The sequence below is a fragment of the Mercenaria mercenaria genome, chromosome 16 (genome assembly GCF_021730395.1).
Source record: "Mercenaria mercenaria strain notata chromosome 16, MADL_Memer_1, whole genome shotgun sequence".
Lineage (NCBI taxonomy): Eukaryota > Metazoa > Mollusca > Bivalvia > Venerida > Veneridae > Mercenaria > Mercenaria mercenaria.
In genome coordinates this window covers 23,285,430-23,299,397 of record NC_069376.1, presented here as the reverse complement: position 1 = coordinate 23,299,397, position 13,968 = coordinate 23,285,430, and the positions used below count along the sequence as shown (strand labels likewise).

The window sequence follows — 13,968 nt, the reverse complement described above, 5'->3', positions numbered from 1 at the left end:
GGCAATAAATGCAGTAAAATAAATGCAGTAAACGTTTTTATATTCATATATAAACATGATATAATTCTTTTAAAAACTGATTTTTCATAATATATTTTCTTCTTAAATTATCAAATTAAACATGAAGAAATAATTCAGTTAGTTCCAATAATAAAGATACGGCCGGTCCTTTCCGGTCAGCGCGGTTTATTCACTGACATGTATTTTGTGTAAGATTTATTTAAAAATAGAGTATTTATATAGATCTATATATTCATATTTTGTAAAAGCAAAAAAAACGGAAGAAAAATAAAATGAAAACATACAACTATTTCTGAGGGGTCGAAATGTCTTGGGGTCGAAATGTCTTTGGGGTCGAATTGTCCAAGAAAATTAAATTTTGGGGTTGAAATGTCTTGGGGTCGAAATGTCTTGGGGTCGAAACGTCCAAGATTCCTCAGTTCTAAAAATAGAAAATACACCGGATTTGTATACAAACACGATCTCTCCTATTAGTGAAATTTTAAGAATAAGATACCTCAGGGGTTCCACTAGACCCGAAAACCCAAGAGTCCCAGGACCCTTGGGCCCAAATTTTGAAGGGTCCTTTTTCAAAATACAGGAGTCCCAACATGTCCGTATAATTGACTATATTTTTTATACAGTAATACGTAGATCTTTACCTAAGAAAACAATAAACCCAAGATCATGTTACAGCATGATAAAAATGTCAGTTTCAGGTCATAATTATAGTCTTATATTGTAAACTAATATTTATCAAAATTCATTTTATTTTGATTAGGGTTTTCTTCAATATTTCATTTCATTTTTAATAACAGAAAAGTGCTAGAACACTCTATAAAAAAATAAAAATGTATCCAAAATATACTATCCAGATACTGGTACACTTTCAGAATGTCATCGGAAAGTACTTTTTGCTCTATTTACTTGTCAAACTAAGCTAAATCAGCGATAGTTCCTCGAATAATGATGCTACTTGTCATTAAAAACTGCATTGAAAGTCAGTTTTTATTAAGGAATTTTGGAAATATGCATATCTTGATCTTGATCTTGATTTCGAAGCCTTCCGGCCGCAATAACTCATCGTTGTCGTCTCGATCTCCGGTAAATATGTCTTACAATGTAAATGTCTCTCAGGTAGTGTTTTGAAATTAAACTTTTACATTTAAGCATTTATATGGAGTCCGGTTGTGTTATCGGCCAGAACTGATTTAACAAACCTCTTTGACCTATCAATATATTGGGTAAGTTCGTCTAATATAACGGGTCTTATGTCTTTCCATGGGTCGTCTTCTCCTGAACTAAGTAACAATTTGAGATCCAGATTACATATACCAGTTCTGAGATGCAAATTTGTTTTCATTATCTCTCTGTGATTCTCAATAATTGGGCATTCCAGAAGGTAATGTTCTACTGATTCTGGGTCACCACATTCACAATGAGGGTTACTGTCCAGTCCAACCTTGTGTCTATGCTCTTTTAAATTGCAGTGGCCATTCTGTAATTGTATAAGAATTCTTTGATTTGTACTTTTGCTGTAATCCATTTGCTTCAGTTTTACTTTTGGCTTCAAGTCATACAATGGCTTTCCCTTTCCTGATGCATCCCATCTTCTTTGCCACAACATTGCAATTGTTTCCTTGGCTGCCTTCTTTACATCCCCTTGAGTGATGGGTTCTTGTGACTCTCCTTTCATTTCTTCAGCCTGTAGTGCAGCTTCCTTAGCTAGTCTGTCTGCTATTTCATTTCCAGCAATTGCGGCATGCCCTGGTGACCAATCAAGTTTTATAGTGGTTCCACCCTTTTCAGATGCTTTCCAGATACTTTTAACTTCTTGAACAGCCTTAATATGTAACTTGTTTTCCCATCCTAATGTCAAAATCCCAATTACTGTCTGACTGTCTGAAAATATGTGTAATGAAGGTATTCTGTATTTTGTTTGCTCCTTTACAATGAATTCTAATGTGATCTTGATAGCTATAAGCTCACCAAGGAGAATTGAAGCCATTTTAGAAACTGGCTGCTTTAATTCCATCCGTTCACCACTTGGTAAAAAAACACAAGATCCTGCACCACATGGACCAGGATTTCCTCTGCATGATCCGTCAGTAAAAGCTATAGCAGCATCTGGGTTTATGTCATGTAATTGCTGGTTGATGGCTTGTCTAGCTTGTATTTGTTGTTCAGCTGTTCTGTTCTTTGATGAACCTAGGTTGTTCCAGTATGTTGGACGGCGTCTACTTGGTTGGAGGAATTCTAAGTAGGTCAGCCCAGGCTCTATGCATCTGGTATTAGTTTCAGTGAGTGTTTCCATTTCATATACTTGCATTAACATTTTTCCTACGGGTGTTGATGAAATGTCATTGACCTTTTCCTCTTCTCTACAATTATCTAGATATTGTTTCAAAGGGTGGTTTAAGCCTTTTGCCATTAATTTAGTGCACTCTCTTATTGCTAATTCTGTCCTTCGCAAATCAAATGGTGGTACTCCGGACTGTATTTCTAAGCTTTCGCAGCTGCTTGTGCCCATTGCTCCCAAACAAATCATCAGACCTTTTTGCTGGACTTTTTCTAATATTTGTACTGAAGTACTTGTTTGCCAAACTGATGACGCGTACTCTAGATAAGGAACAATTAGACTTTGATATAGTTTAATCATATTCTGTGGTGACACCTTTTCTGATTTTGCTATATGACATCGGGTGTAATTAGACCCGTGAACGGACATTCTAAACTTATTTTTGCTTTCAAAATTCATCAAAATTTGTGAAGTTTTTTGTTGAAATTACGATATGATCACTAAACAATGGTCTGATTTAAAGTTGGCATGAAAAAACCTTGCAGGGCACTTTTCACATGCTCGGTAATCAGCTGCTTGCGATAATTTAATAATTGGCGCCTTTTTTGACAGTACAAGTGATTCGCTTTATCAATTAATTTCAACACTTCATTGATTCTTGTTACCTATGTGCACTCGCCGTGACGTAACTTGCTGATAAAAAAATCAGCGAAGCATGTCTACAGGAGAAAGGGCGGGATTTAGCAGAGATCAAAGGCAGAAAGACAGGAGGGCATGACCGCGAGTGTTTATTTTGAATACACGTGTCTATCGTGGAAATAGTTTTACTGCTGGAAATTAATGATAAGAGAAAGGATTATCAAAGGAAAATGCCCCGGGTCCCGAAGGACGCACAGGCAAGTATTCTGCCGGGTCCTTTGAACGTCTTTTGAAAATCTCCCGGGTCCGGACCCGGGGTCCTGGGTCAAATGGAACCCCTGATACCTGGAAAGAATATCCCTTTTTTCCTTCAATTCAATTGATGTTTATGTGAATAAACGGCAAAACACGAGTTTGTCACTGTTTTAAACAACACACCCTAAAGTTTACACAAATTTTACATGGCTCTGATTCATGTCACATGATCGATAATGACCAACCGCACTGTCAGCGTGTACTGAGTGTAAACATATAGTGTTTACGCTTTATTAACGTGTTTTACTGTTATGTTTAAACCATAAAATGATTCAGTTTTATTTTGTTTTACGATTTCATCGTGTAAATATATTGCCTGATCGTGTTTTTACCTAAATCTAATTTCAACACAGGAAAGGTCGTTATTGGTTTTGACGTAAAGAGAGGGATTATGACCTATCACGAAAATATCTCAGAATCACTTTTGACCTAAAATTATTTGGACTAGGGTGGGGTTGGGAGAGGGCAAACACTATGAAATTCAGCTAAAATTGACTCCCTGTCAAAAAATTGCTAAAATAATTACCATGATCGGCCCTGAACAGTAGTGGGCCTAGACCTGGGGTCTACTGGTTGGCGACCCAGAATTTAGGACCATCCAGAAATCTGGACATAAACGCTTATTTGGCATTCTTTTTTATAATACTTTATACTGTAGTATGCAAAGTAAGTCACACTAAACTACTTTACAAACTTATGCGAATGGTATCAGACTGGATTGCTAATAATACCCATAAGGGGATCGAGTTAAGCAGTAATTAATGGAAGATGGACAACACAACCCGCTGTTGCAGTGAATTACAATATGATCTTTAGACTATACTGTCGATTCGCCGTAAAACCCAACTCATTCATTCATTCATTAGACTTTACACCCAGCAAAAATGGGAAAGTAATCAGTCAGGGGTGTAACTGTTTCAGGTTATCGCAGTTTATAACCCATTTGAGTTATTGCTTATACTTTCATAACTTGTTTCAGATATCATAAAATATTACAAAGCCCTCCTGTGCCAATTCCTCATTTTGAATGAGACTAATGCAATTCTTTCCTGAATCCTTGAACTTTTATCTTTCCAGCTATGCAGTAAAAATTTTTACGCAAGGCTGATAAAGATTTACTCAAAAGTTTTAAAGCTATAATTTATAAAACTCTTAACATCCCATTATGCTTATCAGGTCATGATCAGACTAAAGGAGAATTGGATTAACCACAGTTTGCTACTAATTTCACTCTAAAGGTCACTTTGTGAGAACAGCAAAAAGACTTTCTTTGAATAACATACCCGAGTTAACTGTATTTTATAACTAATACAGGTTATAAAATACTTGAATTATGTTGAAAAAGTAACTGAAATAGGTTACATAACTTAAAACAGTTACACCCCTGACTGGTAATTGGAAAATGTGCTTCAACCCAAGCAGATGCCAGGCTTTTAAGATTTCACAAAATAAACATATATACATTATCATTGCAACACGCTAAACAATGTTAAATTTACGTACCCTCTTTCAGGCCTCAGTGACATGTTCCGATTATTTTTAGATACAAACACATTCGCATTTTGTGACACTGAAGAACTGAACTTGATTCAGTAACATTTCATGGATCTTGCATTAAAAATGAAAATATGACAGCTGAAAAGGTTATAAAATTGTCTGAATCTGGGTCACCAACCAGTAGAGGTCTGGTAATTAGTATACATGTATTATCATGTACTGTACTTTATTACTGTGTACTGGTCGGAGATCAACAACCAGACACTTTTTAAACCTTTTTCAAGATATCTCCAGTAATTTTTATACCAGACTCTTGAAATTTCTACTGAATAAAGTAAAGTCATCCTCCAAACTAAAGAGCCTATTTTTTACCTCTAAATTATTTTAAAATACAGATTGCATATATGTTTTGAGGCCCGGAAAGAGGGTACCAAATAATTGCTGTAAATTATCTCTTTACAGTACTGTGTGTCTGGACTGGTAGTTGTTGCTTAAATAGTTCTGTATAATACTTGTTTTGGATTTAAAACAAGACTATTAGTTTTAATAGTATGAATTATTAAACTAAAATATTACCTTTTTTCATAATTTTAGTTATAAAAATTGCATTATCACCAGTAAAATTCCAGATATATAATTACTTACATAGAGAGATTTTTTTTTCAAAGATAACTCAAGGCGTCATAATGATTTATAACTGACATGCATTTTATCAGAATTATAGCCCTTTATTTATGTACCCCAGTAAGTAGGTCAACACATAACTCTCTCATATTTTGCATTTTGTCAGAAATCCATTCCTTCTTTGAAAATTAGTATTTTTTGGTAAGTTTTTTTTTGTTTAGGTCCACTTTTCTGCAGTTTGAGATTTTTTATACATTTTTTTTTGTCATCGGTAGATGTGTAAGAAGGCCAAGAACCATAACTTTTGTTGCATATAAGCCTTATGTCAAACACTGGCACCCGCAGGTGGTGCTCTTGTTTTATATTTTGTAACAATTAAAACAGTACTAGTCTGGTAACTTTGCCTGTATTTCATGTAACATTGCCCAAAAACAGATAGCAGAGAGTTTAACCTTGATTTGTCAAACATTGCCAAATAGATGCAACTATTTAGAATGCAGTAAAGTACCGGTATTTGTGAAATTTAATTTTATGCAGAATTGTTGTTTTTCAGACTTACGGGATATGAATCTCTTCAACAAGTCCAAGAGACTTTACCTTCACCAGGTGAGTATACCAGAGACTTAACTTCACCAGGTGAGTATCCCAGAGACTTTACCTTCACCAGGTGAGTATACCAGGGACAACTTCACCAGGTGAGTATCCCAGAGACTTTACCTTCACCAGGTGAGTATATCTCTTCAACAAGTCCCAGAGACTTTACCTTCACCATGTGAGTATACCAGAGACTTTACCTTCACCATGTGAGTATCCCAGAGACTTTACCTTCACCAGGTGAGTATCCCAGAGACTTTACCTTCACCAGGTAAGTATACCAGAGACTTTACCTTCACCATGTGAGTATACCAGAGACTTTACCATCACCAGGTGAGTATCCCAGAGACTTTACCTTCACCAGGTGAGTATCCCAGAGACTTTACCTTCACCAGGTGAGTATATCTCTTCAAAAGTCCCAGAGACTTTACCTTCACCGGGTGAGTTTTCCAGAGGCTTTGCCTTCACCAGGTGAGTATATCTCTTCAACATGTCCCAGAAACTTTACCTTCACCAGGTGAGTATCCCAGAGACTTTACCTTCACCAGGTAAGTATCCCAGAGACTTTACCTTTGCCAGGTGAGTATATCTCTTCAACAAGTCCCAGAGACTTTACCTTCACCAGGTTAGAAAAAATCTCTTCAACAAGTCCCAGAGACTTTACCTTCACCATGTGAGTATATCTTTTCAACAAGTCCCAGAGACTTTACCTTCACCAGGTGAGTATATCTCTTCAACAAGTCCCAGAGACTTTACCTTCACCAGGTGAGTATATTTCTTCAACAAGTCCCAGATACTTACCTTCACCAGGTGAGTATATCTCTTCAAGTAGTCGCAGAGACTTTACTTTCACCAGGTTAGTATGGAAATTTAATTATTTTAAACCCATCTGTGGAGAGTTGTCCTACTTGTTTCCAGGGTTAGTGTCTGTGTCAAATGCTAGGTTAATTTTTTAGGTTGATGCACTTTCACTTTATCTTCTATTATTAATGAATGGATTTGACTTAAGGTTAAGCAGTATATCACAAAACCACAGAATTTTCTTTTTAACAAACCACATCTTTTACAAGCAACCTATCTTGTCCAATGCATTTTTTACCATTCTGTCCCATAGAATTTGATACTTCAAATATTCTAATAGAGTTGCCTCCCTTTAAAGGTGGTCAATCACATTTAATCAGCATTTAATGACATTTTTTACTTTTTGTATATTCTGGCAGAGAATTATTTAAGGAACAAAAAGACCAATTACATAGAGTTAGATTCCTATTTGAAATGAATATTTTATTATTTTAATAAAATTTTGTAATTACTCCCCTTTAATATGAAAGTATATAAAAAGCTGGGTATTTCTTTGTATTTCGATACAATGTCTAGTTTTACATTTGCATTTGATAGATATATCAACTATTGAACAATCTGAACCAAAATGCAAGTTTTAAAGCTGTGTGTAGCTTCTGAATTCATTTATTTCCAATCTATCTTGGTTGTGCAACCAAGATAGGCAAAGGGAGGTAATAATAATTTTTCAAACTTGCGTTTCTAATGAATTCCATCTAAATACATAATTTTTAATGCAAATATTTTACAAATATATTACAATATGTCTAATATTTATACATTTCCTTAGGCAAAGTATGTTTATCAAATTTATACTTATGATAAAATAACTCTATCTTGGTTGGGCAACCAGGATAGGAAAATGAAATTTTAAAAATACCTCCAGTGAAAATCTAATTTGTATTAAGTGTTAAGTGAACATAAATGAGTATAAATGATCAGATGCTAAAGTTTCAAACAAATCCATTACATGTCCAAAATCTGATTATCTACCTTTAAAAAAGAATGCCATTTGTAAAAAAAAAAAAAGGAAACATTTGTTAAAAATGATGTTTAACCTACTTATGTAAAGTTTAAGCACTGGAACATTGTTGCAAATGCATCAAAATGAAGACATGCTACAGTTTTTTTAAATGGTGAGGTTTTAAAGGCATTGAACTGTCCAGAAGTGTGACCTCTTCATGCGGTCCCCTTACAGAATTCTATACATATATGAGTAAATTGACAATGGTTTTGTAAAATAATGTAAATGTTTTATATGCTGTTTTATTTTCATGTAAAAAAAAACTCTTCCTTTCAATCTTTTGGTGATGTTCAAACTTTTTTATCCGAAACGTGGACATAATTCTTAAAATAGTTGTTCCGCATCCTCCTCCACATCTTATGACACATTTAGTGCTCCAGTGCTAGCTTCAGCTTCCTCATATTAGCTGTTTTAACTCTCCAACATTGAAATAGTTGAGGGCTCTGTCTCCTTAGTGACAGTTCATGTTTTGAAATTTGTACTGATACTTTTAAAATAAATTTTTAAGGAATTATGAATGATTTTGCAACTTTTTGTCAAAAATCATGTATTGGTGATGGGTTGTGGAAGGCACTCAGTGTCTCAACCTTCAACTTTCAGTACCTTTGAAGGTTTTGGTGAATTTTAAGAAAACCATGAAATGAGCAAAATATTCAAGATTCATTTTCTTGAAGACTCTTCTAAAAAATATTTCATATTTCTGAATTTTAGAACGGCATTGTCATGAAAGTAAGACAAGGCCAGACATAGATAAACGAGCAAGACGAAAACTCCTCATTGCCTGTGTCCTGTCATTGACCTTCATGATAGCAGAGGTTATAGGTATATTTTCATACATAATTTATAGAAATAACAAAAAGTATGATTTATGTTTATAATAGTCTTTTGTTTGATTAAACAGAAAGCATTATCTAGTTCTTAAATAATGTACAATCATGCAATGTCATTATTTTATTATGTCTCCCCCAGGAGACATATTGTTTTTGCCCTGTCCGTCCGTCCGTCCGTCCTTCCGTCAGTCCGTCCGTACGTCACACTTCATTTCCGAGCAATAACTGGAGAACCATTTGACCTAGAACCTTCAAACTTTATAGGGTTGTAGAACCGCTGGAGTAGACGACCCCTATTGATTTTGGGGTCACTCCGTCAAAGGTCAAGGTCACAGGGGCCTGAACATGGAAAACCATTTCCGATCAATAACTAGAGAACCACTTGACCCAGAATGTTGAAACTTCATAGGATGATTGATCATGAAGAGTAGATGACCCCTATTGATTTTGGGGTCATCCATCAAAGGTCAAGGTCACAGGGGCCTGAACATGGAAAACCATTTCCGATCAATAACTAGAGAACCACTTGACCCAGAATGTTGAAACTTCATAGGATGATTGGTCATGAAGAGTAGATGACCCCTGTTGATTTTGGGGTCACTCCGTCAAAGGTCAAGGTCACATGGGCCTGAACATTGAAAACTATTTCCGATCAATAACTAGAGAACCACTTGACCCAGAATGTTGAAACTTCATAGGATGATTGATCATGAAGAGTAGATGACCCCTATTGATTTTGGGGTCACTCCATCAAAGGTCAAGGTCACAGGGGCCTGAACATGGAAAACCATTTCCGATCAATAACTGGAGAACCACTTCACCCAGAATGTTGAAACTTCATAGGATTATTGTACATGTAAAGTAGATGACCCCTATCGATTTTGGGGTCACTCCATTAAAGGTCAAGGTCACAGGGGCCTGAACATTGAAAACCATTTCCGGTCAGTAACTTGAGAACCACTTGACCGAGAATGATGAAACTTCATAGGATGATTGATCATGCAGAGTAGTTGACTCCTAACGATTTTTGGGGTCACTCTGTTAAAGGTCAAGGCCACAGGGGCCTGAACATGGAAAACCATTTCCGATCAATAACTGGAGAACCACTTCACCCAGAATGTTGAAACTTCATAGGATGATTGTACATGCAGAGTAGATGACCCCTATCGATTTTGGGGTCACTCCATTAAAGGTCAAGGTCACAGGGGCCTGAACATTGAAAACCATTTCCGGTCAGTAACTGGAGAACCACTTGACCCAGAATGTTGAAACTTAATAGGATGATTGGTCATGCAGAGTAGATGACCCCTAACGATTTTGGGGTCACTCCATTAAAGGTCAAGGTCACAGGGGCCTGAACATTGAAAACCATTTCCAGTCAGTAACTTGAGAACCACTTGACCCAGAATGTTGAAACTTCATAGGATGATTGTTCATACAGAGTAAATGACCCCTATTGTTTTTGGGGTCACTCTGTTAAAGGTCAAGGTCACAGGGGCCTGAACATTGATAACCAGTTCCGATCAATAACTTGAGAACCACTTGACCCAGAATGTTGAAACTTCATAGGATGATTGAACATGCAGAGTAGATGACCCCTATTGATTTTGGAGTAAGTCAATTAAAGGTCACAGTGGCCTGTTCATGTAAAATCATTTTTTGGAAATAACTTGAGAACCACTTGACCTACAATGTTGAAACTTAATAGGATGATTGGACATGCAGAGTAGATGACCCCTATTTATTTTGAGGTCACTTGATCAAAGGTCAAGGTCACAGGAGCCTGAACAGTGACTTGAGAGCCACTAGGCCAAGAGTGTTGAAATTTAGCGGGATGACTGGACATGCCAAGTAGATGATCCCTATAGCAGCCAACCATCAGTGTCTCTTTGACTTTCGCTCCTGACCCCTATTGACTTCTTGCCTATAGGACTTTGCATTTGGGGAGACATGCGCTTTTTTACAAAGCATTTTCTAGTTGCCATTAACTTCAACTTTGTACCATATATTATTTTCTTTTTGTTGCTAAGCAATACATTTTTGTAGAACTGTTTTCAGTTTGTAGGGTATTAACTTGTACTTTATTTAGTAATTGTTGTCGCTTTTGGATGGGGCACCAATAACTTTGATTGAATTTTTGTTGTGTAATTTCTAATGAAAGGTATTTTTGTAAAGTGGTGTAAACACATGTTTTACAGGAGGAATATTTGCTCATAGTTTAGCAATAGTATCAGATGCTGCGCATTTGCTAACAGATCTTGCCAGTTTTCTGATAAGCCTCCTGGCTTTATATCTAGCATCTAGACGTGCCACAAAGAAGTTGAGCTTTGGCTGGTACCGAGCAGGTATGTTAAAGGTTGAGCTTTGGCTGGTACCGAGCAGGTAAGTTAAAGGGTTTTTGCATCTTAAAAAGAAAATGCAAATATTTTTTTTATATTTTTGTCTGATTTTGTAGCCTTATTATTTAAAACCTGGGCAAACATTTTTATTAGCTCATCTGATTTTTTGAAAAAAAATGATGAGTTATTGTCATCACTTGAGCGGTTGTCGGCGTCGGCGTCGGCGTTGCCTGGTTAAGTTTTATGTTTAGGTCAGCTTTTCTCCTAAACTATCAAAGCTATTGCTTTGAAACTTGGAATACTTGTTCACCATCATAAGCTGACCCTGTATAGCAAGAAACATAACTCCATCTTGCTTTTTGCAAGATTTATGGCCCCTTTTGTACTTGGAAAAAATATCAGATTTTTTGGTTAAGTTTTATGTTTAGGTCAACTTTTCTCCTAAACTATCAAAGCTTTTGCTTTGAAACTTGGAATACTTGTTCACCATCATAAGCAGACCCTGTACGTCAAGAAACATAACTCCATCTTGCTTTTTGCAAGAATTATTGCCCCTTTTGGACTTAGAAAATCAGTTTTCTTGGTTAAGTTTTATGTTTAGGTCAGCTTTTATCCTAAACTATCAAAGCTATTCCTTTAAAACTTGCAACACTTGTTCACCATCATAAGCTGACCCTGTACATCAAGAAACATAACTCCATCCTGCTTTTTGCAAGATTTATGGCCCCTTTTGGACTTAGAAAATATCAGATTTCTTGGTTAAGTTTTATGTTTAGGTCTACTTTTTCTCTTAAACTATCAAAGCTATTGCTTTAAAACTTGCAACTCTTGTTCACCATCATAAGCTGACCCTGTACAGCAAGCAACATAACTCCATCCTGCTTTTTGCAATAATTATTGCCCCTTTTGGACTTAGAAAAATCATTTTCTTGGTTGAATATTATGTTTAAAACAACTTTTCTCATAAACTATCAAAGCTATTGCTTTAAAACTTGCAACAGTTTTTCACCATCATAAGTGGACACTGTACATCAAGAAACATAACTCTATCCTGCTTTTTGCAAGAGTGATGGCCCTTTTTAGACTTAGAAAATCATGGGTAGGACAATATTTCTATTATACAAAAAAAATCAGATGAGCGTCAGCACCCGCAAGGCGGTGCTCTTGTTTAAATGATATTTTCACACAGTATACTTGACAGAGCATGTGATTATGAGAACCAAACTGTAGAAATCTACTAGTACGCTTGTAGTTTTAAGGCTTACTTAATTTTATGATGAGAAATAAAAAGAAATAGAAACTATTAAAGAATTGATATTTTCAGAGATTCTAGGAGCATTGGTGTCAATACTGTTTCTGTGGGTGATAACAGGTGTATTGTGTTATATGGCTGTAGAAAGAGTGGTCAGCATGGATTTTGAAGTGAATGCAACTGTCATGTTGATAACTGCTGCCTGCGGTGTGGCTTTCAATTTACTGTAAGTGTATGTTAGGTATTTAGTCCTTAGAAGACAAATAGTCATCAAAATAATTGACAAATTTTTCTGTTGAATACAGGTCATTCTGAGGCTTTCTGATTCTCCCATACGAGTGGTCTATCGTGATTGTTCTCTTGGGACTGTGTTGAATGATGGTTGAAAAAGAGACCTCCCATCGGGTCTACAATATTTGCTACTTTTTGTGAAAACAGTGTCTTTACATAGTTTAATTGGTGTATTCATGTTTTAAAACAGAAAAAAAAACATAGTGATAAAAAATATTTTTTTATTATGTCTCCCCCATAGGTGTGGAAGACATATTGTTTTTGCCTTTGCCGTCTGTCCGTCTGTTTGTTGTCCGGCTCACTTTTGCATACTTGGGGGCTATGGGAAAACAATAGGTAACTGTATTTTTTTCTTTGATGTCACATTCCGTAAGGCTTTTATGTGGCTTTTTTTCTCTTAGGGCTAAAAGAACAATAGAGAGAACAAAGAGTAGACATAAGTATCCATGTGGGAACGTCCGTCGTATAAGCTTGTCCCCTTTTTTGGGGTGAAAGGGCTGGCTTGTTTTCGATGAAACTTCCAGGATGATCGTACCAACCCCCAGTTGTGCATATCAGGCACTTCCCTTCCTGCACAAAATGGCCACCAGAGCAAAAAAAGAAAAATCTTGTCTGGCTTCACAGGTCAAACTACTGGACAGATTTTGACAAACTTCACAGTGGGGTTAGACCACCCCCAGTTGCATTCGCCGGCACGTTCCGTTTGGCTCAAAATGGCTGGCAGAGCTAAAGAAAAAAAATCTTTTCCAGACTTCACAGGTAAAAAACTCTGCCGGTTTTCGATGAAACTTCACGGGAGTGATCACTCCCATGCTTATTTGTGCAATCGCGGCATGTTCCACAAAAATTTGCCACCAGAACAAAAAATAGAAAAATCCGTCCGGACTTCACAACTTGGCCGGTTTTCGACAAAACTTCATACGCCAAATGGGGCGAGACATTTTTTAGCATAGAAAAGGAAACAAAATCATTGCACCCTTACTAATCCACCAGTGTTCTTTTTTACAAAAGTGCTTCATTGTGACATTTTGATACAAGCAAAAAATGTATTATCGTCACTAAAAATACTTTTGGTATTTATTTCATTTTGTTTTTTGTTGTTTAAAAAATTAAATTTAAACCCCAAATAAGTTGACAAAATCATAGGAAGCAGGGTTTTGAGGGGGAAATCAAACACTAAAAAATCTAAAGTTTTGTTCTGCAAAAAGTATGAATTGGTCTTAAAACCCTTTTCATTTTTTCCCTTAAATTTTGTTATTGCAAGGGAATAAACTAAAAGATATCTTCTTATAAATACTACCCAAGGCGAGAGTTGGAAAATTTTTGTGGATCACAAATTTAAATTAAAATTTTAAACTTTGTTTTTTGTATTAACAAAACTATCATAAAATTTTTCATTTTTGGGAAAACATTTTTTGCTACCT

The 13,968-nt window shown here is 36.0% G+C and overlaps 1 protein-coding gene across 1 annotated transcript in view; it reads left to right on the top strand.

Moving 5' to 3' along the window:
* LOC123539650 (proton-coupled zinc antiporter SLC30A2-like) overlaps nucleotides 1-13,968 on the top strand; it is a 44,967-nt gene that overhangs the window by 16,593 nt on the left and 14,406 nt on the right. The window contains exons 4-7 of the mRNA XM_053526379.1: nucleotides 5,928-5,980; nucleotides 8,544-8,654; nucleotides 10,861-11,007; nucleotides 12,326-12,479. Coding sequence (XP_053382354.1) covers nucleotides 5,928-5,980; nucleotides 8,544-8,654; nucleotides 10,861-11,007; nucleotides 12,326-12,479 — 465 coding nt within the window. The remainder of the gene's footprint in view (nucleotides 1-5,927; nucleotides 5,981-8,543; nucleotides 8,655-10,860; nucleotides 11,008-12,325; nucleotides 12,480-13,968) is intronic.